Consider the following 27,833-nt stretch of genomic DNA (forward strand, 5'->3'; position numbering starts at 1 on the left):
GAACAAGGAAAAATGTAACTAAGTTCACAATTTTGAGCAAGAGCATATGTAAAGGTAACGTATATACATTTTATTTCAAGAAAGACATAAGACAAACAGCATAAAGATGCCCAGATGCCCTAAAGATAAATACATTTCAAAGATTCTCATTAAAATGAATCTGTAGTATTTTTTCCTGCAAGCAAAATACCTTTCTTCAAATTAAAAAAAAAAATCAGTTTCTGAATTGCAAATGCTTTTGCTTTTTTTTTTTTTTTTTTTTTTTTTTTTTTTTTTTTTTTGCAGAAAATCTGCCACGATTATTTTTTAATGAATAAGGATTTTCCACAGAACAGGCTTGGTCTACATGCTAGATTTTTAAACAGTTCAGTGACACAATATGCTAACTACACACACAACAGATAATATAGTAAGAAAACACTCAACCTGATGAAAAGTTAAAATCTTCATTAATACACTGAAAACTGACATAACTCATGCCTTTAAAATCAAAAATACAAAAATTAAATGTTTTCCTAAAAAGATTTCCTTATTTTAAGGATTCATTTGAAAATGAAGCTGCATGTAATTTGTACAATAAGTTGTACAAGTAAACAGGTAATATACATAAAAAATTAACTGACATACTCCTTAATTATCAGTTGTCCACCTTTAATTTCCAATACTGTACTTTCTTAACAAGCATACAAAATATCTCTTTAGAAAAAGTGCCGTTCTTTGACATCCTTTACACAAAAACAGTCTGAGCCTGTGGCATGTTAATGCAGTTGAGAGGCAAAGCATACTTTTACAAATTCTACCTTCCATAAAAAGCCTCCCGAAAAGAAGATTACATGCCACTATAAAAATATCAACCTCTTGTGGTAGCTGCATTAGAGAACCAAGGCTTGAAGACCATTTTCATATAGTATAGAAAACCACTATGAGAGCATATTAACTGCATTGGTGGCTTGGGAGTGTACTGTGCCACAGGATTATGCATAGCTACTGTTAGGTACCAAGCTGTTACACAGAGTTTTAAATTGATTGTAACTGAGAGCATAACAGAGGTACATACTACCAGCCCATGCAAAGTAATTAAAAATACTGAATCACTGTGCTGAATACTTCATTCCTGGAGAAAACCAAAGGCAGCAATACCTAAATCAAGCCCAACAGGTGACTAACTCATTCTCCTCAAAGATTGGTGAGCACAATGAAGTCTGAGGTATACCTTTATCCATTAAATCTGTGTGCCACTGCAAGATACTACCATTTGGAAATACACACCATCACAATGGTTTAAATCTTTTGAGTATTAGTCATTCATATATTCTTATCTACCCAGTCTCTTGATTTTTGAAAAGATTTAACCTACAGTAGAATATTACAGAAACAAAATTTAAATGCATGTCTTTTTAAATGAAACTTACATGGACTAAAAGTAGAGAATATTTTTAAACAAATATACAATATGCAGGCAGACAAAGCAGGAAAACGGCCATTCAAACATATAAAAAAAAACAAAACTAAAAATTGACTATTTCCAGAAAACTATGAAGCGCCTCAACTAAAAGGAATGCATAATGAAATTCTAATCTAATACAGGTCAAAAATGTAAGAAGGTTATAAACCTTAACAGGAAAAATAAAACAACTTTTACTGGCCATTCCTGTTGAAATGAGAATTGTAAAGTAACAGAAAAGTGGCTACAAACCCACTTAGAGCACCAAACAGAGAGAAAATAAAAGTCCATTTCATCTCTGTTATTATCATAAAATCCTGTGTAACTACAGGTCAAACTGCTGGTGGCAGAAACAGAATTCTTTATAAACTGCAGATGTCCTGTACATAAAAAAATTTCACTGGAGTTGCACTAGTTCTAAAGACTCTTCTGTTTTAGCCTACCTACTGTATGTATGCAATCTGAAATAAAGTCTCTTTCTGTAACCCTTGATTATTATTGGGCACCAAAGATAAGAAAAGCAAGACAGGGTACAAAAATGCAAAATTTCAACAGTAATGGCAATGTTTTTGTCTTAGTCCAAAAGGGTCCTGCTTTTTCTCCCCCTTCAGTGTTTTGACAAGTCTTTTAATCTGGGGGCAGCAAATCATGCAAGCGAAATCTGTCTCTGATGTGAGGTCGGACATCTTCATTCTGTGTGGGAAAAAAAAACAGTTTTTTTTAAAGCCACAGAATTTCAAAGATACTATCTGCCGAACATTATAAGCATTCTTACCTCTCAGAGAACATGTGCTATTTTATTTTATGACTTTCTATAACCACAAGTTCCACATCTGTAAATTCAATCATCTTTGGACCAAAAATATTTGGGGGAAAAACTGCATTTGTACTGAACATTCACAGACTTTTTTCCTTGTCATAACTCCCTATACAATACAGTGCAATTATTTATATACCATTTACATTGAATTAACTATTGTCAGTAATCTAGGGATAATCTGGTATCAACAGAACATTATGGAATCAATACCCCAAAAAACATATCAAAGGATAACTGCACAGAAATATGACATTAACACAATTATTTTAGGATTTTAAAACATACATAGAGACCACTGTGGGCAGTAAGCACTAGGGTTTAGAACCCCAGGTGAAACTCCAAATCATTACATTTTCTCTGAGGCCCCTTCCTACTCTAGGAGAGGCTCATTATTTATGTAGCCTCAAATTAGCCATCTCCAGCCCAGAAATCCCCAGCCAAAGCCTTTGGAGAGGGATAGCCTTCTTCCTGGCCTCAGTTTTCCAAGGTTCCTCGCCTTTCTATTTGTTTTCCTAATGTATCACTTCTTTATTTCCTTGCATTAAAGATCTTCCCCCAATCAACTGGGTCAATTTACTGAATGCTGATGAATTTCCCTTGAATAATGACTGTGTCCTTCCCACACCCTGACTCTGCCCCACACTAGGGATTGAATCCAGGGCCTTCATATTGAGCTACATCTTCACCCCTTTTACTTTTTGAGAAAGGGTCTAAATTGGCCAGGTTGGGCTTGAATTTGTGATTCTCCTGTGTCAGCCTCCCAAAGTGCTGAAATTTTAGATATATGACACTAAAGGCCACAACTGTGGTCATTTTTTGGGGGGGTACTGGGGATTAAACTCGGGATCTTGTGCTTGTGAGGCAGGCAGTGGCACCACTGAGCTAAGTCCCCAGACCACAACTGTTGAGACTTTTTTTTTTTTAACCCCTGCTGAGTTCCCACCTTGGCCCTGTAGCAGAACTTCTGTGGGTGATGGCAGCACTTACACTCCTCTGCCCTAAAGCACAACTAGTCTCCGGGATCTGCCAACACACCTTCACCCAGTGACTCCCAAGCCACTAGATCACTCTGTAGGTGGCTCTTTAGTCCTTACCATACACAGACCCCAGCTCCTTCACTTCTGGGGAACACTAACAGTTTCTCCAGAAAGCTCCCACAACTATCCCTACTATTCAACAACTACAGAGTTAGGCAGAAACTAAAAACCATATTTTTGACTCTCTTGAGACTAATACAGATCATTGGGGTTAATCTGGTTTCAAAGACCAGGGCCAAGCACATTCTTCTGATGCCCCTGCAAAGCATTGTTGGTACTTCTATTTGTGTTTGTACACTTTATTAGAAAATGCTAAACAATAGCATTTTACTTCTTCAGTGTGTAAATTAAATAGTCATAGTATAGGAAATATTTTGTTTTAATGTAAGAATGACTCTAAGACACACTTACCAGTTCTACAAGCTTCTCCAGAAATGGAATCAATTTTAGAAGTTCATTGTCATTTTTATCCATAAACCAGCTTTCTATAGGGATTCCATTAGAAAGCTAAAATGATAAATAAGTAATTCAATCTTCTTTTTACTTGTTCTTTGAAAACACTGATCTAAAAGTTCCTTTGAAAAGGAATGCTACCAAAGTTTTTGCTGATAACTCAATAATGCAGGAGACAAATGGTTAAGGAATAAACTGAAAATGAACTGATTTTTTGGTATTATAACACCAAATAAAGTTACACAGAAACAAGTTTTAGAAAAACCATTACAAAAACTGAAAACATTCTTTTATTCATTCAAGAAATAAGTACTGTGACTATAGTGCTAGTATCATGAATAAAAGGATATTGCTAATCTAAGGCAGAGATTACTGTAAGAAACCATATACAATTCACCCTTGACTTTCAAACTCAATTCATTCCTGGGGAATAGTTATAATTCAAATTGGTCAACTGCCTTCAAAGTCTCCTCATTTGAAATGAGGTTTCACTGTGCTGCCCAAGCTGGCCTTGAGATCCTGGGCTCCAATGATTTTGCATCAGCCCCTCAAACACACGAGACTATGGGTGAAGGCCACGATGCCTGGGTACCACTGTTCAAGTCTTGACTCAATAGTATTTCATTGAAGAAGAGTCTAAAGAATGTAAACCCTATTTTGTTTTATAGTAATTTCTATGGTAAAATGTCTTTACTTTAAAATTTAAGCTAAATGATGTCTCTGAGATACAGGATAATGGAGATAATTTTATCTAGGAATCAAGCTGAAATAATTTGTTTTGTTCTGAGGTCTAGCTGTCTTGCCCAGGTTGCTCTCATGCTACTGGGCTCAAGCAATCCTGTTTCAACCTCACAAGTAGATGGTACATACCAAGGCACCCAGCTGAAGTTCTTTATTTTTTTTTTTTTGGTACCGGGGATTGAACTCAGGACCTTGTGCTTGCAAGGCAGGTGGCAGCACCACTGAGCTAAATCCCTGGCCCTGGAGTTCTTAAAAACAGTATTTTTAAATGCAACCAAATAAAAGTAGGGACCTAGGGCTGGGAATGTAATTCAGTGGTAGAGCATATATTTCGGATGCACAAAGTCCTAAATTCAGTGACCAATGTCCTCCACTAAAAGACACCCAAAGTGAACATATTTCAATACCATACAATTCCCTTACCTCTTTTTAAATTATGAATAAACAAAAGTTAATACCCTAATCTCTATTCTGCACTGATTTTTTTGTGAATCAAATCTCAGAAACTATCTCATGGATGTATTTAAAAATGTAAATTGTATCTTGCAAGGATGGCTCATTTTTAGTAATACTTCAAAGAGGTGTTAACAAAAGGTACAGATATACTGACAAAACAGTTTAAGAAAATATTTCAGAATGTTCAGTAGACTACAACACAGGTAAGCAAATTATAATTCTCAACATGTTCACAATTAAATTACTAAATCAATAACTAAATGATATACTAACTTGGCAGCTTTTGTCTTCATATTTTTTCCAATCTGAGTTTACTTAGCAACTCTCTTCCTACCTGATATGCAAAGGCTTGTGGTGAGTTGTCAATTATTATGGTTTTTGAAAGATCCCTTCCGAGGATATTTAAGTCCTTTATATAGTTTCCTTGTACACAAACACAATGTTCTCGAAAAAGCCGGTGCCTAAACATAAACATAAAAATAAATTTACTAAAAATAAATTTCTAAAAACTATATATTTAAAAAGTATACACATACCACAGGCTTTACAAATACAAGTATTGGGCCTAGGCTGTGGGCAACAGTATTACTCTAAAAATTCTTAGCAATTATTGAAACCTTACAACCAAATGCTGCCATGCCTTAAAGAACTTTGGTTTATCCCAAAATGTTACATTAAATTATAAAAGGGGGATTAAAATTCAATTTTTTATTTCTTTCCCCAGAAAACTCAGCTCAGAGGAAGCACCTGGTTGTCAGGAAGGTCCTGCTTTTTATCAAATTTTCCAAATGGTTGACTGAGCCCAAAGAGTTCAAGTGACCTGACCAAGGTCACACAGCCCCAAACTGCAACCCGTGATGCTCCTGGCTCCCAGGTCTTTGGCTTTAATCAATAGGCCACACAGTCTCCCTACCCCTGTACATTCCAGAATAGAAAATGTAACAAGGAATACTTTTGTGTTGGCTTTTTGTAAAAAAAAAAAAATTTTTTTTTTTTTTTTTTTTAGTTTTCCTTAAAGTTTCTAAGAAAAGGTGCTGCTGAGGCCAAAACATTCCATCATTTTAACTTTTCCTCAACAGCCATTTCCTTTCATTTGTATGAGTGTGTATGTGGTCATTTTTTAAAAATCGGTTGAGATGATAAATTCAGATTAAATTCAAATGAATGTAAACTGATACTTCACCAATTTTAGTAATAGACTAAAGAATTTACAATTGGGCAGGGGATTTGGCTCAGGGGTTCCACCGCCTGCCTTGCAAGCACAAGGACCCGAGTTCTATCCCCGGTACCAAAAAAAAAAAGAATTTACAATAATACTAATATATGATAGTAATTGAGTACCACTGTTCTATTTGTGACTCAATGGTATTTCATTGAAGAAGAGTCTAAAGAATGCAAACCCTATTTTGTTTTATAGTAATTTCTATGGTAAGATGTCTTTAGAATTTAAGCTAAATGATGTCATTGAGATACAGAATAATGGAGATAATTTTATCTAGGAATCAAGATGAAATAATTTGTTTTGTTTTGAGGTCTAGCTGTCTTTCCCGGGCTACTCTCAAGCTACTGGGCTCAAGCAATCCTGTTTCAACCTCCCAAGTAGATGGTACATACCAAGGCACCCAGCTGAAGTTATACCCATTTAAACTCAAACTATTAGTCTCTCAATATTACTAATAAGTGATAGATATGTTACTAATATTACAGCTAGAACTTTTCCTTGCCTTGAAATATATCCATTTAAGGAACACCCTTAATAACTAGAAGTTTGTCTCCCATGTTTCTTATCTCAACTAACAGTTTTTCAGAAGGTAGAGATTACTCAGATTTGTATTTTTAATTATACAATTCCAAGAAAAGAGTATTTTCTAACCACACAAATCTGTCACAGCTCGCTCAACAAAAACTAAATGAAATTTTAACCTTTCCTCCACACACATACAAACTCAACCTTTAGAAAAAAATGTATTAGAGGGCTGGGGATTTAGCTCAGTGGTGCTGCCACCTGCCTCGCAAGCACGAGGTCCTGACTTCAATCCCCAGTACCAGAAAAAAAAAAAAAAAAAAAAAATTAGTGGCAATGGCAATGGCAAAGAATACTTTTACAGAGAAAATGTATTAAACAGTTCTTTTTCCTTTGTCATACGGAATATTTTAAATTGATCAAATGGTTGTCTTTCTGTAGAAGGCCAAAAGATGGTTCTACTTTGAAAAAAAATGACAGTAGATATTTTATTTCTACAAACACTTAGACATGAGGAAATTGGAGAGGCAAGTATAGCACATAAACAGAAGTCACTGCTGATGCCTCTCTGACAACAGTAGCAGACTCACCAAGACAAGAGACAACTACGTATGTGGGTAACACAATTATTTAGCTCAGTGGGTTCAGCACCTGCTTTGCAAGTGCAAGGGCCTGAGTTCGATCCCCGGTACCAAAAAAAAGAAAAAAGAATATTAGCAAAGTCAGTTTTGGGCTAGGGATTTGGCTCAGTGGTTCCACCACCTGCCTCGAAAGCACAAGGGCCCGAGTTCAATCCCTGGTACCCAAAAAACAAAAAAAACACAATTATTTTAATTAAGTTACACTACAAATTGCCCTGTTATTCAGGAATGTGAGTCAACATTTTGCAGTTTAAGAAAAAAAGCTACTTTGTTCTAGTCATGAAACAGCAGATCCTCCATGTCAACAAATTTGCCTTTCAATTCATGGAACGCGGAGATTATACAGGAACTGCAGAGTTTACCTTGTTACCACAGATTAACTCCCTACAGTACTCTAACAAATTTATATATACTGTCCAAAAAGCTTGTCTTGTTTCAAGTTTTTTACATTACAACTAGGTAAGTTTAAACCCTCAAATGTGTAAGTTTAGCTTTAAAAATGTATGTTAATTTAAAAGATAGTACCTTGGCTATGTATAAGTAAAATGAAAGCCCCAAGAAAGAAGTATTTGTGTTGCTCACCACTGTTCCTTGGAACAGAAATCTTTAGAATGAAAAAAGTAATCAAATCATTCATATAATTTTATTAAAGTCAGGTAAAAATAAGCATAAATTGCAATATATTTTTGTGAATAGAAAATACCACTTCCCAGCCAGGCCTGGTGGCACACACCTGTAATCCCAGCAGTCTGGAAGGCTGGGGCAGGAGGATTGCAAGTTCAAGCCCATCCTGGGCAACTTAGTAAGATCCTGTCTCAAAATACAAAAAATAAGAAATGGGCTGAGACTGCAGATCAGTGCAAAGATCCTGGGTTCAATCCTTAGTACCACCATAAAAAGAAAAATAAAAGGCCATTTCTCATTTATATATCTACAGGTTATTTAGATCACAGTTTTAATACAAAAGCCAAATAAATTAAGACAAAAAAATACAAAGGATCAGTGAATTGAAAGAGCTGGTTCTTTGAAAGGGTGAAAAAGGATGGGGAAGTAAAAAGAATGAAGATGTGATATGTATATGTACCAATTTCCCCATGATGAATATATTTACATTACAAACATAGACTAATAAAAAAAATTTTTAATAGGGAGAAACACTCTAAAATGTGTATATTAGGTAAAACCTTTCTGTATATATACTTTTCAACCATTCAATAATAAAGATTTCTTAAGAGTAGAAAATTTAAGATTTTTCATTAAGACATTATATGGGGGAAAGTATTTAAGAAAATTAATAAATAGCTATTAAAGCTCTTATGGGCCTCTTGTAACATCTCTCTGTTCTTTATCAAAACTTCAGACTAAGGTCCAGGGATTTAGCTCAGTGGTTCCACTGCCTGCCTCACAAGCATAAAGGACTCAAAGTTCAATCCCTGGTTCCAAAAAAAAAATTCAGACTAACTCCTGCGTGTTACAGGTAGCAAGATTGTTGTAGTCTTAATAGTCTCACTTCAATTGGAAGAAATAAAGGAAGTAATTTTCAAAATGTTTCAAAATCACCTAAGGCATTCCTGCATAATCACTGCATCTGCTGATTCAGGGCAAACAAAGAACTAAGCCCAGATCAGGATAACCTGACTACAACAATTTTAATTTCCAGTTAGAGTCATATACCACGTTCTTTCACATGGAAGATAATTTTTTTCTTTAAAAAAGCAGAAGAATTTAATTCAACCCTGTTAAAATTAACTCTTATTCACTAGGTCATATAATGTATTATGAGACAAAAAGAGGTAAAACACCATGTGCACAATAAAAAATTCCAGCCAACCCCATTCCAAAAGAAATGAAGATACACATATCACAGAGTCTAGAGTTCAGTCCCCAGTACACACACACACACACACACACACACACACACACAAAGAATTAAAGGCAGATGTCACAGACAGTCTCTGTATTCTTTAAAGAATGTCTGTTTATAGAGTTACAGAATCAGGAACTCTTTACACAGCTCTGGGGCTTAAAAACTCATTTATTTTCATCACCCAACACAGTAAATATTTATGCAGCCAACTAAAAATAGCCATTAAAATTAAATAGAATCATCATAATTTATGCATCAGTATACTGTTTAAGTTTCTTCTATTTCTTAATTAAATTTACCTGACCAGCTGCTTTTTAGGGTCTAGTATGTTCAGTAACTTGTCTGCATACACCTTCTTTGAAGCAGTAAAAAGAATGATCTACAAATTTAGGGGGAAAAAAGTAATCACTATACATGATCTGAATATAGCCATTATATGAATAAAATAAAAATACATATGTAATTAGCTTAATACATATGTAAGTAGCACATTTACCTCATACATCTGAGACATACGTTCCAGGAATTCCCTGAAGAATGGTCTTAATCGCACATAAACCTGAAAAAACATAAAGATAATTTTTAGCAAATAAACATAAAATAAACCATTTAAGGTGTGTTGTGCTTTAAATTTGAATATAATTTAAAATTGGTATTTTAAAAATGTTTACTAAGTACTAAAATCAAAGGTATTTCACATACAATAAGTTATCTAAAACAATCTTTTAATGGGATAATTATCATTGGTGATCATTTCACTTTTAATAGTTAAATAAAAGCATACAATACTTCATTGAAATATAATTTTAATAAGCATTTAAATAAAACATAAGTTTCCTTCTGAGATTTTGATCCATCAATCAGCTCCATCTTCCAGCCAGGTAGTGTCTATCCAATTATAGACAGGATATGTGTCACTTCTAGCTGACCTGTCTCAATGACCTTCCTCAATAAATACTCAGTTTCTTTTCAACAGTCACCAACTAGAAATACATTTTAAATTTCTATTAAGATAAAAATATTCAAGAAGAAGAAGAAGAAGAAGAAGTCTGGATTGGTGGGTTTAAACAACCACAATTTTTCAGAAATCAAACTCATTCTTATGTAGCATCTAATAGCACTTTTTGATTACTTGATATTAAAAGTATATAACAGTCAAACACACCAGTTCTCAGAACCTAGTGTCAATATCAGATAAGACTACAATACCCAAAGATCTGTCTTATGTTATCTTATTTCTCTTAATACTTAATATCATTCTTGTTATAAATGACTCCAGTATTCAAAAAGCCCAGAAATGTAAGCCATGAGCAACCACAAAACTATTTACCAAAGATTTTGACCCCTTAAATTAGATTTTGTTATAAAATTTTATTAAGAGAAAAATTCTGTACTCCAATGAAAGACTATTAACTTCAGATACCATGAACAAGTATTTCCAGATACAACAGATTCTCATTTTAAAAAAAAAAAAAGAAGAAAAAAGCATGTGGTAACTACAAATAAAACTCATGTTTGGTAGAGTTTAATTCTAACATCCACACATATCTATGCAAAAATCCAAGTTCTGGGAATGTTTTACAGCAAAACAGCACAAGTGTTTGTAAAGGATAATCAGAGGCAGGAACAACATACTATTAATCTATGTAATTTACTGAGACCAAGAGACATAAGACAATGCAAAATAGAGCAGACACTTGATGAAAAGTAAGTGAAATAGAACGGCCTGAAATTAGGCAATACATATAGTAGAGACCATCAACCCTACACAACTACACAGGTACACTCTTGAATTATCTTAACCAAACACTTAGTGAAGGCACATTTTGAATGATTATCATTTATGCTAATAATATAACTATTCATCTGGGCTGGATTTCTTGTTTTTAATCTCACTAGTCAGGCATTTTAACTTATTTCCATGACAAATTAAAAACAAAGTGAGCCATATAACCTCTCCTAGCAAATAAAAATAGCCAGATTTTTAGTATCCAATCATATCGATGAGATATGAAATTAACAATAATTGTGCTCCTAGCCAAGTTTTACATTTTGTCCTAAAATGTTTAGTTTATAGCCTTGACTGAAAACCAAACATCCCGTATTTGTTTGATAAGACAAATAAGCATAGATTTTAGTAATATTACATTTCACTGGCAAAATCATTTTTACTATTAATCTTTTAAAAATAATTTGCAATAACCAAAAATATATTATTTTACATAAATGGTTTCATTTATTTTTAATATCTTTGTTATCACTTGCTCCATATAGTAAACTAAGGTAAGAAGGGCCTCTATAATTTGGAATTTGTTTCCTCTGTCTATAACACACTTTGACTGCAGAAGAATACTTCTATTTGAACTATATTTTCCAAGCATAAAAAGTGGAACAGTACTCAAAGGTGACTTTTTTAGGTTGGGGGTTCAGTTCACTGGTACAATAGTGTTTGTTTAGCAATATGTGAGGCCCAGGATAAGCTTCACAGCACCAAAAAAAGTGACAATTTTCCAATTTCCAGGATATCTTCCAGATTACAAAGGTATAATTTAATCATACATTCTTCTAATATATTTAAATAACTTTTTTTTCTTTCTCTTTTTGCAGTGCTGAGGATCAAACCCAGGGTCTCATGCACATTAGACAAGTGGTCTACCACTAAACTACATCTGTAGCCGGAACACACATCTTCAAATTTAAAAATTATTTCAAAACCTGTTTACCAGAGATGAAAGGTGGCACTAAAGATGAAGGAACATATCCCAAGAGTGTTTCCATATCACGAGAACAGAAAAAGTAACTGTTGACTATACAAGTTCCTACCCCCATACTCACTCTATTTTTTTTTTTCAGTAAGTTTATTGGTACATTTTAGGTATGCAATGCAGTTACTTTCATCATTAGGATCTTGTACATGATGTATCTTGGTTCTTATTTTTTCCCATTCCCCTGCCCTCCCCTTCACCCCTTCCACCCTCCCTATTTACAAAGACTTTGTTCCCATTTATATTTGCTATTTTAACATAAAGGTATTTCATGAGACTAAGGTGGTTAGAAAAAAAAAACCAGAAGTTCAAAACAACAGTGAGTAGTCTGGAGGTTAGGGCTCTACCATGTGATACAAAGGCAAATCTCAGAATCACAAGTACAGATACAGTCTAAGTCATTTGGATATATTAAGTGTGAGTAGAAATATACAAGTCAAGAAGCACTAAATTTTGTCCAGTATAAACCAATAAAGTTATGTATGACACAGAGTTTAATTCTTGAGAATACCATTACTATGTTACATCAGAGATATACAATCATATGGATGCACACATAATCATACCTTAAATGCTTTACAATCCATTCCGCCAATGCCTTTATCTCCATTTTTCTTCTAACTTACTTTCAAAGATTGTTTGTCTTGAGCAGCCTACTACCCATTTTCTAACAACAAACTTTCTTTAAACTTATGACACTAAACCCTGTAGTGTCACTTCACTGTAGTATGCATTACGTCCAAATCTACAGTAACTATTCTACTCTATCTTTGTAAGAGTTCAAAATTTTTCTAAACAAACCAAAAACATTTTGGGTTTTGTTGTTGTTTTTGGTTTATTGAGACATATGTAGTCCAGGCTGGCCTTGGAACTCAATGGCAATCCTCCTGCTTCAGGCTCCTGAGTCCTGGGACCATAGGTGTGCACCACCATCCCTGGCTCTCAATAAACCAAATATATTTTGAAAAAAAAAAAGTTGTAAGTTTAAAATAATGCCTCAATGCTGTAATAAACAATTATGGCATACAAATAGAAATTTGACTGCTACAATAACACAGGGACATATGTGAATATGTTCATTATGCCAAACTTTTTTCTCTGCAGTCCTGGGGGTTAAACTTATCGGACATGCTACCACTGGACTATATCCCCAGTCCTTATGTCAAACTTTAAAAATAAAAATCTGAGTAATATCAGCAAAATACTGATGGAGCTACTTTTGTATACATGATATATCTTTTTTTTTCAGCTTTAATTGAATTTATTGGTACATTTTAGGGATACAGTACAGTTACATTCATTGTTGGGATCTTGTACCTCTACATGACAGGTCTTGGTTTTTCCCCTTATCCTTGCCCTCCCTTCACCCCCTCCTCCCCATCTACAAGCACTTTATTTCCATCTTTTCTGTATCTCACATTTTTTTTCTTTCCCTTATTTACATGATATATCTTGCTTATTTTTTCCTCATTCCCCTGCCCTGCTTTCAACCCCTCCAGCACTCTATTTACAGATACTTTGTTTCTGTTTTTCCCTTTTCTCACATTTATTCCTTTTGCTTCTTGCCTTTTCCCTACCCCTCCCATTTCCCCTTCCCCTTTGGATTTTTTCTTCCTATTTTAAATTATCTATTATACATTTTGATTCTTATTTCTGCATATATAATTTTGGGGGGCAGTTACCAGGGATCAAACTCAGGACCTTGCACTTGCAAGGAAGATGGCAGAACCACTGAGCTAAATCCTTGGCATGCATATATAATTTTTAAAAAATTTTAGTTCAGCGGTTCAACCTGCCTCACAAGTGCAAGGTCCTGAGTCTGATCCCCAGTATCAAAAAAAAAGAAAAAAAAAAAGAAATTACAATAACAGTACTTTAGCACTACTTGAGTATCTGACGGCTTGGTGGTAAGGAGAATTTCCTAAATGTATACAGATAAGTAAGAACAGGCCAATAATGGTTATTAACAGAACTAGATTTAATAAAAGTAGTCATTAAAATATAAATCCATTTGCAAATTCATTATAAATATTGTGGTAAAGTCGATTTAAAATTCAACTGAGTAATTTCTATTATGAAACTTTGATCTATATCATAATATGATAAAAAAAAACCCTACTCAAAGATAGTCAGTGTCAACCTCTATGCAAAAGGCTAGAAAAAATATTTTACATGTGACTCTACAAAAAAAAGTATTTCTAACCCCAGCTCCTGGCATACCAGGGATCTAACCCAGGACCTTGTACTTGGCAAGGCAGGAGCACAGTGCCACTGAGCTAAATCCCAGGCCCTCTAAAGTATTTTTAAGACCTGACAATATGGTCCTAACATTAACAAAGAAACCTCTTTGATACTTTATCTACGTAATCTTTTGAACTTAGGCAATAGGTTTTTTAAATGGTAAATTCAAGGATTGGCGATATAGCTAGAGGTAGAGCGCATCTTCAGCATGCACAGGGCTATAGGTTCAATCACAGGGTCCAGGGCATTGTTGGAGCAGGAGAAGCAGAAGCATGAGTTTGAGGCCAGCATGGGCTATATAGCAAGTTTTAAGACCAGCCTAGACTACAGAGGGAGAACTTGTTTCCAAACAAAACAAAAAACCAAAACTGCTCCCTCAAAAGAAGTAAATTCAGTAGAACTCATCCACTTATGAGATGATGTTTTCCTTTAAACAAAAAGATGACTGGGCTGGGGACTTAGTTCAGTGATTTCGTCACCTGCTTTGCAAGCACAGGGATCTGAGTTCAATCCCCAGTACCAAAACAAACAAACAAACAAAAACATAAAAACAAAAAGATGATTAGTGAGTGCTATTTCATATTTAACTAGCAATAAGAATTAAAGCAAAGCAAGTAAAGCAAAGGCTGGGGATTGTGAACAACGAAATGCTATTTGCAACTGGTAGGCAAGTAGATATAATATAAATGGCTCTGACAACTATTTAAGCCTTCTGTACACTTCAATTTCCTTATTGATGACAGGATGTAACAGGACTTATATCACAGTACTATTGTGAGAATTAAATAAGTTAGTGCATACCAAGCATTCAGAACAGTGCCTAGCACATTTGAAGTGCCGATAGCTATTGGCTACTATTATTATCCACCCCATTATTTAAAAGTAACCAGTAAAGAGAATAACAAAAATCAGTACAATTCTATGGAGCAGAATTGGGCAACCTCAATTTCAACAGGTCCTACACCTATACAGTGGTGCCTCTGTTCACAAATACTTCTGTTTGCAAACAGTTTGGTTCACAGACAAAAGTGCTTGGCAAAATTTTGTTTTTGTTTGCAAACTCTGCATCAGGTGACAGACACGACTGTGGATATCTTTCCCACACGACTGTGGGTATCTTTCCCACACAAACAGAAATGTGGCCATCTTTTCCAAAAGTGTAGAACAAATTAAGTTCATGAACTGAGGTACAGCTGTAATCTATTCTTTTGAAGGAGGGAAGGTAACCACTCTCAGTTGATAGTTTACCCAATTAACTTAGTTATTTTTATTTATTTGGTACCAGGGATTGGGTCCTTGTGCTTGCAAGGTAGGCACTGAGACCACTGAGCTAAATCCCCAGCCCTAACTTAGTATTTTCTTAACATCAATACCAGATCATAGTGACAAAACGCAAACCTCCTCCAAGAAAGGAAGACTGTTCAGGTAGGCTCACCAGAGGTTTCATCTTCATAATTCACTGAGTTGTTTTAGTTTCATAAAGTCCCAATAAAGGATAGATGGATGCTCCAGAAGATGTATTTTGTTTGGTTTTGCAGATTTAACCCAGGGCCTTCCCACTGAACCACAGAGCCCCAGTCCTTCTGTTCCAAGACAGTCTTGCTATGTTGCTAGGTTGCCCAATCTAGGCTCAAATTTGCAGTCCTCTTGCCTTGACCTTCCAGAGTTCTGGGATTAACTACAGGTGTGGGGACAGTATTTGTAGGTGGATAAATCTGGGGACGAAGAGGTTAATACTAAAACATTAAAATCAATAAAAATAAAACTTTAGCTCTATTAAATAAAAGACTTCATTTGAAAGGGGCTTGCTTTTTTTTTTTTTGGTCAGGCCTGATGGCACACACCTCCACTCTCTGCACTTAGGAAGCTGATGTGGGAGGATCACAAGTTTGAGACCAGGCTAGAGCTACAGAATTGGGTTCAAAGTTAGCTTGGAATACACAGTGAGACCCTGTCTCCAAAAATGAGGGGAGGGTCGATAGAGAGGGAAATTTGTTTAAGAGTTCAAGTTGCATAAAGTAAAACTTACACTAATACAGATGGTATGTTAAAATTTTTCTATGAAGTATAATGTTCAATCAAGTAAAATTGGCTATTTTATTTCTACATATGCTTATGTAAACACATAGGAACCTTCTGATGTGTTTATGTTTTATTATTTAAAGGCAAAAAGGTAACCATTTTGGTGAAATAAAAACATCTTTAAAACAAAACTCTAAGGTTCAAAGTGAATGAAGCCTTCAATTTAATTAGTTTTAGCAACCAACTGCCACCTCTTAGATGTACTTTTGGCTATTAATCAAGAATATTGTATACAGTATATTTTCTTAATAAACTGTTCCTAATTTTTGTTTTGTTTTTTGGTACTGGGGCTTGAGCTTGGGACCCTGCACCTGTGAGGCAGGCAGTGGAACCACTGATTTAAATGCCTGGTCAACTGCTCCTATATTTTGTTTTATTGTTGTTTTGTTTTGTTTTTTGGTACCGGGATCAAACTCAGGACCTTGTGCTTGCAAGGCAGGTGGCAGAACCACTGAGCTATATCCCTGGCTCCTAATTTTTGAAAGACATATTTTAAGACAAGGAATGTCCCATGAAATACATTTTCTTATTTTTGTGAAGGAAAGATCTATAAGTTCATCTGTGCCTTTCTTTTTTTAATTCTAAGAAATAATGATGATTATACTTATTAATAAGGGCTGGAAAATTACTCTAAAATTACTCTGTATTTTAAGTATTACTTGCAATTATCAAAATATTGACCCCTACTAACTAAACTAGCCCAAATTTTTTTTTGTTTTTGTTTTTGGAGACAGGGTCTCACTATGTAGTTGAGACTGACCTGGAACTGTGTAGCCCAGGCTGGTCTCGAACTCACAGCGATCCTCTTGCCTCAGCCTCCCGAGTGCTGGGATTACAGGCATGCACCACCACACCCGGCCAAAAATGTATTTTTAAAGTACAAATACACATACTACTTTTGTACAACAAAATTATGTTTGATTGAAACTCAATAATTAAAAATGTTTCTTGTTAGGTAATATGTCAGAATTTGGGGAAAGAGAAAACAACTTTTTAGTATAAAATTGTTCACTTAAGTGATTTTTTTCATGGAGCAAATAAAGTTAACTTTTCTAGGAAAGTTTGTAGAAAATACAGAAGCCACTGAACCTCTAATTCTCTTGTTTTGTAGTATAAACATTATCCTAAGCTATAAGATTTGCAAGAAACAAACTATAACAGGAAAAGGATGAACTTTGCTAACCATGGAGAACCCATCTCCCTCCCACTCCCAACTTTTCCCATAAAAGGAATCTCTACAATAAAACAAAGTATCCTGTACAAGTAGCTCCCTATAGGATCCTATCTCTCTCAAGTGCTTACCACAATCTGATTTCTGGACAGCTGACCCAAGGTCTGTTGATTTTACTGATTTCAGAAAGCCGCTGACTGGCTAAAGTCTTACTGGTGAACAATCAAAAACTCAACATTCCCTTGCCATACTTTACAAAATTGAGGAGTTGGACAACACAGTTACGTTTGGCTGCACTGTGGTGAAACATATGAGGTATCTTCTTTTTGTCTTCAAACAGCCACATTTGGGCTGAGTAGCTCTATTACATCTTCAAAAAACTGAGCTCCAGTTCTTGATGGAGATAGAGGAAGGTCATCGAGGAGGTGTTTCAGCTCAAGGGCTAAGTGAAAAATGTCTTTTGATTCAGTCCTGCTTGTGGATAGTAGTCATCTTCTGGATGGAAGAGGGAGTGAGATGACCTACAGTCTTGAATTGGTGCATCTGCAGGAACAGAAACTAAATACAGTGGAGACCTCTTAACTGAGTAACACCATGAGATGGATTTCCTGAAAATGTGTCAATATAAACTAAATATACAGATTAAACATGTGCACTGGAAGTGAACATGCACTTGTTTATCTGGATATCAAATCTATTTTTACCATTTCATGAATCAATGTTTCCCCAATAACTACTTACATAATAATTTTTAGGGAAAAAAAATCTAAAGAAAACGCCAATTCAATGAAAAATCTATACATTTTTGCCTCTGTGAGTGCCATACCCTACTTTAAAGTCAGTTCTTCATTCAAATGATTGTATCCATACACAAGAAACTGTAACCTGTTTACTCCATGTGGTATTAGTACAATAATTTTTGAGATGGATTTTAACATATTTTATTCCCTAATGAAATTAAATTCAAATATTACTAAATTTAGACTTCAGTAATCTACCTGCTCAAAAATTCCAACACTTTCATTAATCAAATTTATTCCTACTTATCAATCAAATAAAGAGTATGTATCATGAAGTCAGGCAATATTTAAATGTGAGTAGTGACCACCTCAAGTTTCCCTATGCTTTGATCTGGGGGGCAAAAACTAGGAAAGCTCACAACCAGATTACTGTGGACCTAACTTAACTTTTCCATAAATGGTAACAAAAATTTTGATGAGCATTTGATTACTTGCTTCCACTTAGAATATGTAAATTTACTGTATATACTCTCATAATTATTAGACCATGCATCAGCAAACTATAGCCTACTAGCCAAATCCACCCTCTACTTATTTCTGTAAATGAAGTTTTACTAGAACACAAACATGCTTTTTCATTTATGGCTACTTTTATATTACAATGGCAGAAAAAGTACTAGAACAAAGACCACAAAACCTCAAATATTTATAACTGGCCCTTTATGCCAAGTCTGCCAACTCTGGATACAGAAGACTGTTAAGATATATTTACTACAATTACCCTTTAAATTATTTTCAAATGGAAGAAATAATACGTAGAATTAAAATTAGATATGGGTCAACTATAACAGACTTACAAAAACAACCAACAGTCTCATCCGGCCTTGATTCAGATAAAAAAAATCTGATCCTATCTTAACAGAAAAAGAAAGATAGGGGTGGGGAGAAGAGAAGAGAAAGAATATAATACTATGGAACTGATATATGTACTAATATATAGATATTCACTGAAAAATAGTTTCATATCAAGTAAATTTTACCTCAAAATTTTAAAGAGTATATACAGTATTTTACAGGTTTCTACCTTTAAGTGGGCCACATTACAGTATAGTGGTTAAATATGTAAGTTACATCTTACCTAATAATGTGGTTTCTCCAAAATCTCTTAGATCATCTCAGACCCTTGTGTATATTTCTTCTTTGCCAGTAGATGGAGACAACACCACTGAAAGTTTAAAAGACATCATTCCCTGTTTAAAGGGAGCTTGCTGGTCTGAAAAAACTAGGGGAACCCTAACCCAAAGATTTCTTCAGTAATTTTTTAAAAAGCAGACAGAATGTCTGGCTATGCCAAAAACCAGAAATCCAAGGGAATATACTCAATATTAACTATGGACATAGTCAAAAATTTACTGAAAGTGAACTAAACTCTGTCCTTGATGTAGTAAGTCAGTTATAGTATTAAAATAGACCATCTCCATAGTTTCTAAGATTCAAATTTTCTGGTCATTTTCAGTTTCAGTTTCAAAATACAGAATATATTAAGTTTTTAGAATTCTAGAGGTAGGTACAGTATAAAGTATTAGTCAATATGTACTGCTATAAGCCTATTCTTCAAAATAAGACAACTATCCAGATCCACATTAAAATAATAAGAACTTTTAAAAAGATAAGAGTTAAAGCAGAAATGGTGGGAGCAATAAAAAAAGATTCAATTTTACAGTCCTATTGAATCAAATTTACTTTCCAGGTTCCTTACATCACTATTAAAAATTACATAAACAGACCGAAAACCATCTGTAAGAAATTAATTTCAAATTTGGAAGCTTAAGAAGTCATCTAAAAATCATTATTTGCCTATATTTTTCAAGTAGCTTCCTTTCCAAACTCAAGGCCCTAGAGCCACTGTTTTCAAACACTATCGTCCCCCCCAAAAAATAACAAACAAAACACCAAGTAGCTTACTGAGCTAAACAGAGAAAAATAAGTTAGTTATACTATTTACATTTGCCAAAAAACTGTCTCTGATGTGCAATAAACATGAATAACCTATGGGGTAAAGAGTGTCTTATTAAGAAAAAAGAATTGCCTTGAACCAAATAAACAGAAACATCTTAAAATCCTGTATATATATATTTTGCTGATCCTGATTATACTGACTAAAATTAGTTTACATAGAAGGGAGGTGAATAATAGTATTCAGATATTACTATGCTTTTAATTCCTATTTAGGTTAAATTAGAACTGAGTTACTGCTAAAGTAAATATTCTTATGACTCATCACTAGACAAAGTATTTGGTAAAGTAGCCCTGAGGCACAAACTTCTACTTAACTCCAAAATTTTTAATTCCTATGAGACAGCAACGAAAATCTGCCTAGAAAACTATAATCACATTCTAATTGCCTATAAAGAGTACATATACAATCATAAAACCTTTTAAGTATACACACAGTAAATGCTTTGTGCTTCTATGTAGCTAATCTTTAAGTCAGCTTCCTTGTGAGAAACAACAAATTCTCTACCCCTCCCCAATCTTTCTACAACTGGTACATATGAATATAATACTAATTAAATACACAACAGCCAACACAGAAAAGTACTTTTCAAAGTGTACTCACTTAATACAATCTTAAGACAAAGAGATCTTAAAGTAAAATCTATGGCCAACAAATATAACCCACAATGAAATCTTGAGTATATAGTCTGCAAGGTTCCCTGCATATCACACAGATAAGAGAAATACCAAACTTTTTAGGTAAAGCAGTAACTAGAATAGCCTAGAATTTTGTGCTTAATATAAATTAGGCCTATTAACTTTACAGATTGTATTGCTACCAGGAATAAAACTGACCAAGAAGGAATGAGTTTTCTTTATATTAATTACATTTGGGGGATGGGGTAGGGGGACAACTCCAGGTGTTAACCTGGCATGCTCCTCTTAAGGATGTATGTCAGTGTTCCTGCCTCCATCTGCTGGCAAACAGATTATGAAACTAACAGATATCTCTGGATAAAAAAAGTTTGTGTTCTTTGTTAACAAATTAATATTTTATGTAACTATCTAGCATGAATGCTACTTTGTGTTAACAGACCATTAAAAGACTGATGAAATCCATTAGGAAATCTACAGAAAAATACACTGAATAACACATTAAAGTTATTTTTGTTTTTTGGCTTAAAATGTGACCTAACAGGCCAAATGTCAAGTTAAAATTTTTAAAATTACCTGATATATGACATCTTGGAAAAGGACTGGAAAAGTAAGTGCTGCATCTTCTAGCTCATTTAGACTACAGTGCACTAGTGTTTCATCCTTAAAATAAAAAAAAATATGTTGAATGAGACTATATTAAAAGAAATGTCATAAATAATTTTATGTAATCATGATTACAAACAACATTAAAGCACCCAATCACATGTAGAATTTTATATTCATATATTACATGTGGTATAGCGATTTATGATAGGAGTCACTTGTTCTCAAATGTAGCAGTAGTTCCTGGACCAATAAACAGCATCATCATCATCTGGGAACTAATCAGAAATGCAAATGAAGTTCTCCAGCTCCATTTCTGATAATAAACTTGGTGGGAATGGAGTTCAACAATCTTTGGTTAAGCTATTCAGGTGATTCTGATGTATTCTCAAATTTGAGAACCACTGCTCTGAGCTCTGCAACTGCCGACTTTCTATTAAAATCACACATATTTTTTATGCTTAGCAAACAGAAGTTTAGAATCATTCATTCATATGCACAAACCAGTCATTCATTCATACATACATATGTGTGTGTGTGTGTGTGTGTGTGTGTGTATACACACACATACACATATATTCTATTCACATAATTCCTTATCTTCAGCTTCGCATTAAAGAATCTTACAAAGGAGAATAGATGTTCCAGTATCTCATGAATACCTTTCGCTGTATTGTTTAAATAGCATTCAATGAATTTTTTTTTTTTTCTGTTTTTTTGAGTCAGGGTCTCACTATGTAGTTGAGACTGACCTGGAACTCACTATGGCCCAGGCTGGTCTTGAACTAACAGTGATCCTCCTGCCTTAGCCTCCCGAGTGCTGGGATTATAGGATAGGCATGCACCAGCAACCCAGCTTGAAAATTTATTTTTTATTATCAAATCCTGTTTTCTCATTAAGAGCATTAAAAAATGGGCCAGGGATTTAGCTCACTGGCACCATGGATTCCTCACAAGCACAAGGTCCTGAGTTTGATTCCCAGTATTAAAAAAAAAAAAGAAGAAGCTGGGCGTGGTGGTGCATGCCTGTAATCCCAGCACTCGGGAGGCTAAAGCAGGAGGATCACTGTGAGTTCGAGAGCAGCCTGGGCTACATAGTGAGTTCCAGGTCAGTCTCACCTACATAGTGAGACCCTGTCTCAAAAAAACAAAAACAAACAAACAAGCGAGAATAAGAAAATAAGACTTGTTAAATGCAAATATCCATATTTCTCAAGTCATAAATGCTTAAAAACAAAAGCAAGGCTTCCATTAATATTGTGACAGATTTTGTGTGTGTGGTACTGGGGAATTAAACACAAGACTGTTGAACTCAGCTAAATCCTTAACCCTTTTAAATTTTTTAAATTTTGAGACAGGCTCTTGCTAAGTGGCCTAGGCTGAGCTTGAACTTTTGGATTATAGGTATGTGTCATTATAGTTATGTGACATATTATAAGTATGATGGCTACTCATTCATTCATATTCCTATTTTTGCCCTATCCCAGAGACTGAACCCAGGGGCACTATACCACTGAGCTGTATTCCTAAGCCTTTTTGTTATTTTGAGACAAAGTCACATTAAATTGCCCAGGTGGGACTCAAAACTGATGTCCTCCTGCCTAAGTGTCCCTCAATGCTGTATACCACTGCATTAGCTCTACATTCTTTTTGTGTGTGTGTGTGTGTGTGTGTGTGTGTGAGAGAGAGAGAGAGAGAGAGAGAGAGAGAGAGAGAGAGAGAGAGAGACAGGGTCTCAACTAAGGAGTTGAGGATGGCCTTGAACTTTCTATGTAGCCCAGCCTGGCCTCAACTCATGGTGACCCTCCTACTTCAGCCTTCTGTCTGCTGGGATTATAGGTGTGTGCCACCATGCCCAACTCTTTTAGTTATTCTAAACTGTTACTTTAAAAGAGACTTCCTCTTCTTTCTGCTGCTATAGATAATACACTTACCAGATCTAAAACTAGGGAGAATTCTGGTGTGCTTCTTGTTTTCAATGGAAGAGCAGGTTTCCTATTTAGTTGTTCTTCTGTCAGTGGTGGAACATGTTTGATGAAATAATAGCTATAAATCAAATTTTATGAAAATTTTAACATTTCTTTATAAAGCATAACACTAAATTCAGCCTGTTTAAAAATGTTTAAGTAAAGCATATTTAACTAAGTAAACTAAACTTACCAAATATGTAAGCAAAAGTGGGAACATGCAAACTGATGTCTCCATAACACAGTAGAAGTATTAATTTCCTATAGGTCACATGTTCTACCTTCTGGTAAACCCATCTTAAATTTAAAATATCTTAAGTTGAGAATGCATTTAATATACCTGACCTACCTAATACCAATAATTAGCAATAGATGACAAGTAGGGTATTGTTTATTTCTCTTCCTGATCACATGGCTGACTGGGAACTGCTGCTGGTCCAGCACTGCACAAAAGTATCTTACCACATATTGCTAGCCCAGGAAAAATTCAAAATTCAAAGTAAGCTTTCTGCTGAATACACATCGTTTTTTGTATCATTACAAATTTGAAATATTAAGGAAAGGAAGAAAAAAAATTTTAAACCACAGAAACAACTCACGGGTCAAATACTTCCCAGTCTTCCTCATAGGTGGCCTCTGCATGGGCTGATGAATAACCACTCTCTGGAGTCACTGGTGCTATTTAATAAAGTGAAAGCAAAATGTTACCTTTTTTTTTTTGTACCAGGGATCACATTCAAGACCAAATGTTAACTTTTAATCTGTGCTTATCATGAAGTATGTATTTCTACTGTTTCTGTAAAAGATCTTTTGTAGGTTCTATGTATCTTAGGTTAAAAACAGAAATAATACATAAATAGCATTTAAAAGCAAATTTAGTTACAGAGAGAAATAACTCTATATCCAAAGGAAAAAATTACTCCTGCAAACAAAATGGCAAACTACACAGCGACTAGGATGAAGATTCCTATCAGCTAAAAGAAAACTTAATAGCTAATAAAAAATAATACTCCACAAAAATTTAATTGCAGGGGCTGAGGATTCAGCTCAGGGACACTATGCCTGCCTCACAAGTACAAGGTCCTGAGTTCGATCCCCAGTATGGGGGGGGGAGCACAAAAATTTAATTTCTATCTGAATAGGGTTTATATTTGTAACTACAAAGATTTTGTTTTGTTTCTTTATTTGGGTGTTTTTGAGACAAGGTCTCCCTGTGTTGTCCAGGCTGGCCTCCAATTCTCAGTGATGCTCCTGCCTTAGCCTCCTGAGCGCTGGGATTGCAGGCATGCACCACCAGGCCCAGTTAAGATTTTTTTTTAACTATAAAGATTTTATGGTGCTCTTGTAGCAGTACTACACCTTACACATATAGGCTGTCAAATGAATATATGCTGACAACAGATTCAAATATGGTTTTAAGTTCTAAGATCCATTAGAATAGGTTTTCTTGGGCGGGGGGGTACCAGGGATCGAACTTGGGTCCTTGCACTTGCAAGGCAGGCAGCAGAACCACTGAGCTAACTCCCTGGCCCTAGAACAGTTTTTATGAGTCCACTAAGGGACTGGGATGTAGTTCAGCAGTAGACAACTTGCTTAGCAAATACAAGGCCCTGGGTTTGATCCCTAGCACCAACAAATTAAAACAAAACAAGTCTATTATTCTGTCATCTGCAACAACATGGATGGAACTTGAGATCATTAGGTTAAGTGAAACAAGCCATGTACAAAAAGACTTGTAATATATGATCTCACCCATATTCAAAATCTTAAAAAGTTCATTTCATTAATGGTGGTTACCAGAGCCTGGTGGGAGTGAAGGGAAAGAAGCTGATGAGTGAGTGCCAAGCTACAGTTAGAAGCAAGGAGTTCTGAGGTGCTACTTAACCGGTAACAACAATGTGCTGTACACTTCAAACGGCTAGAAGAAAGGATTCTGAGTATTTTCTTTACTAAGGAGAAATGCCCAGAGATAAATGTTTAACCTCATTTAAAAAAATTACAGTGTATGTATGCACTGATCACTATAGGATACACCTTTTTTTTTTTTTTTTTTTTTTGGTACCGGGGATCAAACTCGGGTCCTTGTGCTTGCAAGGCAGGCGGCAGAACCACTGAGCTAAATAAATCCACAGCCCATGGATACACCTTATTAACATACATGATTTTTGTTTTTATGTATCAGTCAAGATACATTGTTTTAAAAGCTCATAAACCCCACTGAAGGCTTATGAAAAAAATGTATGTACATTTTCCCAGGAGTTTCAAGGCTATCTATGATCTTTACCAGTTAAGAAATTCTTCTGTCTGGCTATGCTGAGGATGTAGCTCAGCAGTAGATGACTGGCTTAGAATGTGCAAGGCCTTTGGTTCAAGTCCCAGGAGGACAAAAACAACTTTCTTATAAAGAAATGCTGCTTTAAACCAGGCATGGTGGCACTTGCCTGTAATCCCAGCACGCAGGAAGCTGAGGCAGGAGGATCGCTGTGAGTGTGAGACCAGTCTGGGCTACATAGTGAGTTCCAGTTCAGTCTCAACTACATAGTGAGACCCTGTCTCAAAAAACCAAAACCAAAACCAAACAAACAAAACAAAAGAAATGCTGCTTTAAATTTATTTCTAAATTGCAAGCAACTTTTTTTTTTCTTTTTGGTACCAGGGATTGAACTCGGGTCCTTGGGCTTGCAAGGCAGGCTGCCGAACCGCTGAGCTAAATCCCTGGCCCTATTTCTAAATTGCAAGCAACTTTAATCAAGAGGCAATTCTAAGGTGAGTGTGATGGCATACACTGGCAATACTAGCACTGGGGAGTGTAAGGGGGAGGGATCAGCATGAGTGAATTTTAGGCCAGCCTGGGCTATATACTACATAGTGAGGTCAAGTCCAGCCTGAAGAACACAGTGAGACTCTCTCAAAAGATCAAAAACAAAGAGGTAAACCTATATTCCATGCCATATAATTCATTCTGTTTAAGCTAAGACTACATCAACTGATAACACTCTAGATATATGCTGAGAATTTTCTAAAACAATAATTATAACTTAAATAGGAGAGGATGAAGACTCCTTAAGCTAGGCTAGTAATATGTGTCAGAGATACAAAGTTTAGAGTGGAATGATGAAATTACTGTAATCATTCTATAGAAACAGAATGTTGGTGCATAATAATCTTTACAGACAAAAAGTGATCCTTTTTGCAATTATATGTTTATACCATCTTAGACTAGGTCATCTAGTATGTATGTCTAATGAATGACATCGGATGTAATGCAAAATTTTTATTAATCTATCTATATACCTATAGTGGTTCATTAACATCAAGATATCTTCCAACTACTTTACTGTTTCAAATTCCTGTAACTTCAGGCTGGCTGGGTATTTAGCTCAGCGGTTTGGTGGCCTGCCTTGCAAGCGCAAGGACCCGAGTTCAATCCCTGGTACCACACACACACAAAAAAATAAACAACAAAAACACAAATTCCAATAATTTTAGAGAAAGAAAAGAATATTTATTGAGTTCTTACTTTTTTTTTTTTTGTGGTACCGGGGGATTCAAGGCAGGCCACCGAACCGCTGAGCTAAATCCCCAGCCTTCTTACAAATTATTTTTCATATTTCATCATATTTAACCTTCAAAAGCTTGTATTTTATTTATTTAATTTTCTCATTATGTTGAACAGGACGATCTTAAACTCCTCGGACTCAGTGATTCCCCCACCTCCATTTCCTGAGGACCCAGGACTACTGGCTTGCACCACCATACCCAGCTCATCACCATTTTAAAGCTAAGTAAATGGCAGAGCCGGCCTCCTAGCCTTCCTGTTCTCTTTGACAACATTATCAAAGTTAGGAAAAAGTTGTGCTTTTGCATTCATTTTTATCTTTTCTTAGTTTATTTTTGTATTTATCTCTTATGATCAATGTCACCTCTGTTAATCTTACCATCCCAGAGTAGCTGCAATGGGCCACTGTGTCACTTTGCTCACTTACTTTCAACAGTGCTCACCACACTATAAAGTAATCATTTTATCCTCATTTGTGTCAATAATTTCCATCACACACAAAAAAAATATGTACTCATGTTAGGGGAATGAATGAGTCTACTATAGTCTTCTCCTCTAGAGACCACAAAAGTTACAGAAATACTTTCTCCTTCACAGCTGTTAGAAAAAAGAAACACTAAGACAGCAGGAGAACAGAACAGATATCAAACAAAAAGCCAAGAGCCCTGAACTGTATACTTCACCATTCATTATTAGCTTCACAACCCTGGGCAAAGTAATCAACATAAAACGACAGGTCAATTTTCAAGTTTTACCCATGAAAACATGAGTTACCTATTTATAATCTTGTTGATCTGCTTGTAAGATTCAGTATTATTAAATTTTGTGCTTAACATCAAAGAATCTT

The 27,833-nt window shown here is 35.2% G+C and overlaps 1 protein-coding gene across 2 annotated transcripts in view; it reads right to left on the reverse strand.

The window, feature by feature from the left end:
* Window positions 1-297: 297 nt before the first annotated feature.
* Window positions 298-27,833, reverse strand: part of Ctdspl2 (CTD small phosphatase like 2) — a 74,928-nt gene continuing 47,392 nt past the window's right edge. For both annotated transcript variants that reach the window (XM_010624864.3, XM_010624865.3), the window contains exons 6-13: window positions 24,027-24,105; window positions 23,395-23,506; window positions 21,431-21,517; window positions 9,700-9,762; window positions 9,503-9,582; window positions 5,286-5,412; window positions 3,713-3,808; window positions 298-2,137 (exon numbers count right to left, since the gene is read on the reverse strand). In XM_010624864.3, the coding sequence (XP_010623166.1) occupies window positions 2,072-2,137; window positions 3,713-3,808; window positions 5,286-5,412; window positions 9,503-9,582; window positions 9,700-9,762; window positions 21,431-21,517; window positions 23,395-23,506; window positions 24,027-24,105 (710 nt within the window). In that variant the 3' untranslated portion in view covers window positions 298-2,071. The remainder of the gene's footprint in view (window positions 2,138-3,712; window positions 3,809-5,285; window positions 5,413-9,502; window positions 9,583-9,699; window positions 9,763-21,430; window positions 21,518-23,394; window positions 23,507-24,026; window positions 24,106-27,833) is intronic.

This window comes from Fukomys damarensis, unplaced genomic scaffold, assembly GCF_012274545.1.
Source record: "Fukomys damarensis isolate Sample0158 unplaced genomic scaffold, DMR_v1.0_HiC HiC_scaffold_17, whole genome shotgun sequence".
NCBI lineage: Eukaryota > Metazoa > Chordata > Mammalia > Rodentia > Bathyergidae > Fukomys > Fukomys damarensis.